Raw genomic sequence first — 1,561 nt, 5'->3', positions numbered from 1 at the left:
TCATAGGGTGTAAACCAAAAGTTAGTAAACAAATTATTAGTAATTAGCTGTCAGTGCATACCCACTGTGCAGTTTCTTCCATCATAATGTCTACGCTGTGCACTGGTTAAATTCTGTGCTGAGATAAATTGTATATTATAAAATTTCTTTCGCAGTTATCATCATAAAATTTCATGGGCAACTGTTTAATTTTCCATAAATCTGAAAGAGTTTTATTTTCGCAGCTATTTTCAGTGGGAGCTATTTAAAATTATCCATATAATTTTGTTTAGAAAAAAACATTGATAAAATAAATTATTGAATCACCTTGTACTTTCAAGCAACTAAATTACACAACATGCATAAATACGCAGTGATAGCATTTCCGTTTATTTTTAGTAATTTGCGATGCTTCATGTTAATAAGTTTACGTTTTAGGTAATTTTAGGGAAAAAATTTGCATAACAATGCAATATTACGTAGTTATAGGAAGTGTGTAAATAAAAACGTAATAAATTTCATCGTCTCGTTTCATAATGTTGCTCATAATGTTCATTTTACTGCGCTATTACTGATGGAAAATTAGGTTGTGCTTCCTGAGGCAAAGTAAATAGTCATTTGCATAATTTACTTAGTATTATACATCTAATCAGAGAACTTCGATTACATTAGGTTATTCAGTTCCCTCCAATGCTATCAATCTAGCACGTGGTCAACTATAATTCCGCTCTTCAGCACCATCCATGAATAACTGGTAAGTTGGATTTGATATTTTGGTGGTGGCATGCTATGCATGTTATTTTACATATATGGTGAATGGAAACTGGCGGGTTTCTTTCTAGTGTTATTATTGCTAAGTTTTAGATACATCAGATGCTGAAGACGAAGAAGTATCTATTTCCGTTTTTTATTTATAGATGATTGCATTAATACAATTCACTTTTAGAATTTACATTATTTTATATTCATATCAATGAATATGAAACAACCAAATTCTGAAAACTAAGTGAATATGGTAACTATGCATCATGATGAATATGCCTTGCTTTTTACTTTAATTTTTTCTGGTTAAATTTAGAGTTGAAAGGTTACAGTAGCCATTAGTGCCCACATAGCTTTGANTTCTTACTGCAGCACTTTATGTTAAATTATCATGTATATGATATCATAGATTAGGTGCCCTTGATTCAAATTCTCTTAAGAAGTTGAAAAATTACATTTGCCTTGCTACATTTTGAAAATTNCCCGGATGCAATCTATCATCAGTAAAAACAGGGTAAAAGCTGTTGAACAGTGGTTGTTGGAGTTGCTGACCTAGCGTTCANAAAAACGTATGACAAAAAACAGTAAGTGTGAATATGNTTTAATTAGNATAGNCAAGACGATAGGCGTATTAGATATAGGTAGAATTAGGTAACTTCTGTANATTACAGATTACGACATCAGCTGAGTTTTTATGGTGTTCCTATTTGCTTCTGGGCAACGTGACAAGTGAATGTGCCACAGGCATTTCGTTCTAAATTTTGGCATCACAAACATCCTAAAAGTATTGAATTTGCTCCTGATTGCAGTNNGATNNNNC

The 1,561-nt window shown here is 32.0% G+C and overlaps 1 protein-coding gene across 1 annotated transcript in view; it reads right to left on the bottom strand.

Annotated features, from left to right (window-relative positions):
- Positions 1-1,495: 1,495 nt before the first annotated feature.
- The window catches only part of Tsp_06162 (cleavage and polyadenylation specificity factor subunit 3), a 661-nt gene continuing 595 nt past the window's right edge, over positions 1,496-1,561 (bottom strand). The window contains exon 3 of the mRNA XM_003380406.1: positions 1,496-1,519. Coding sequence (XP_003380454.1) covers positions 1,496-1,519 — 24 coding nt within the window. The remainder of the gene's footprint in view (positions 1,520-1,561) is intronic.

The sequence above is a fragment of the Trichinella spiralis genome (genome assembly GCF_000181795.1).
Source record: "Trichinella spiralis strain ISS 195 chromosome Unknown Scfld2, whole genome shotgun sequence".
NCBI lineage: Eukaryota > Metazoa > Nematoda > Enoplea > Trichinellida > Trichinellidae > Trichinella > Trichinella spiralis.
Note: the sequence above shows the minus strand (reverse complement) of the source record. Positions and strands in the feature narration are given on the sequence as shown.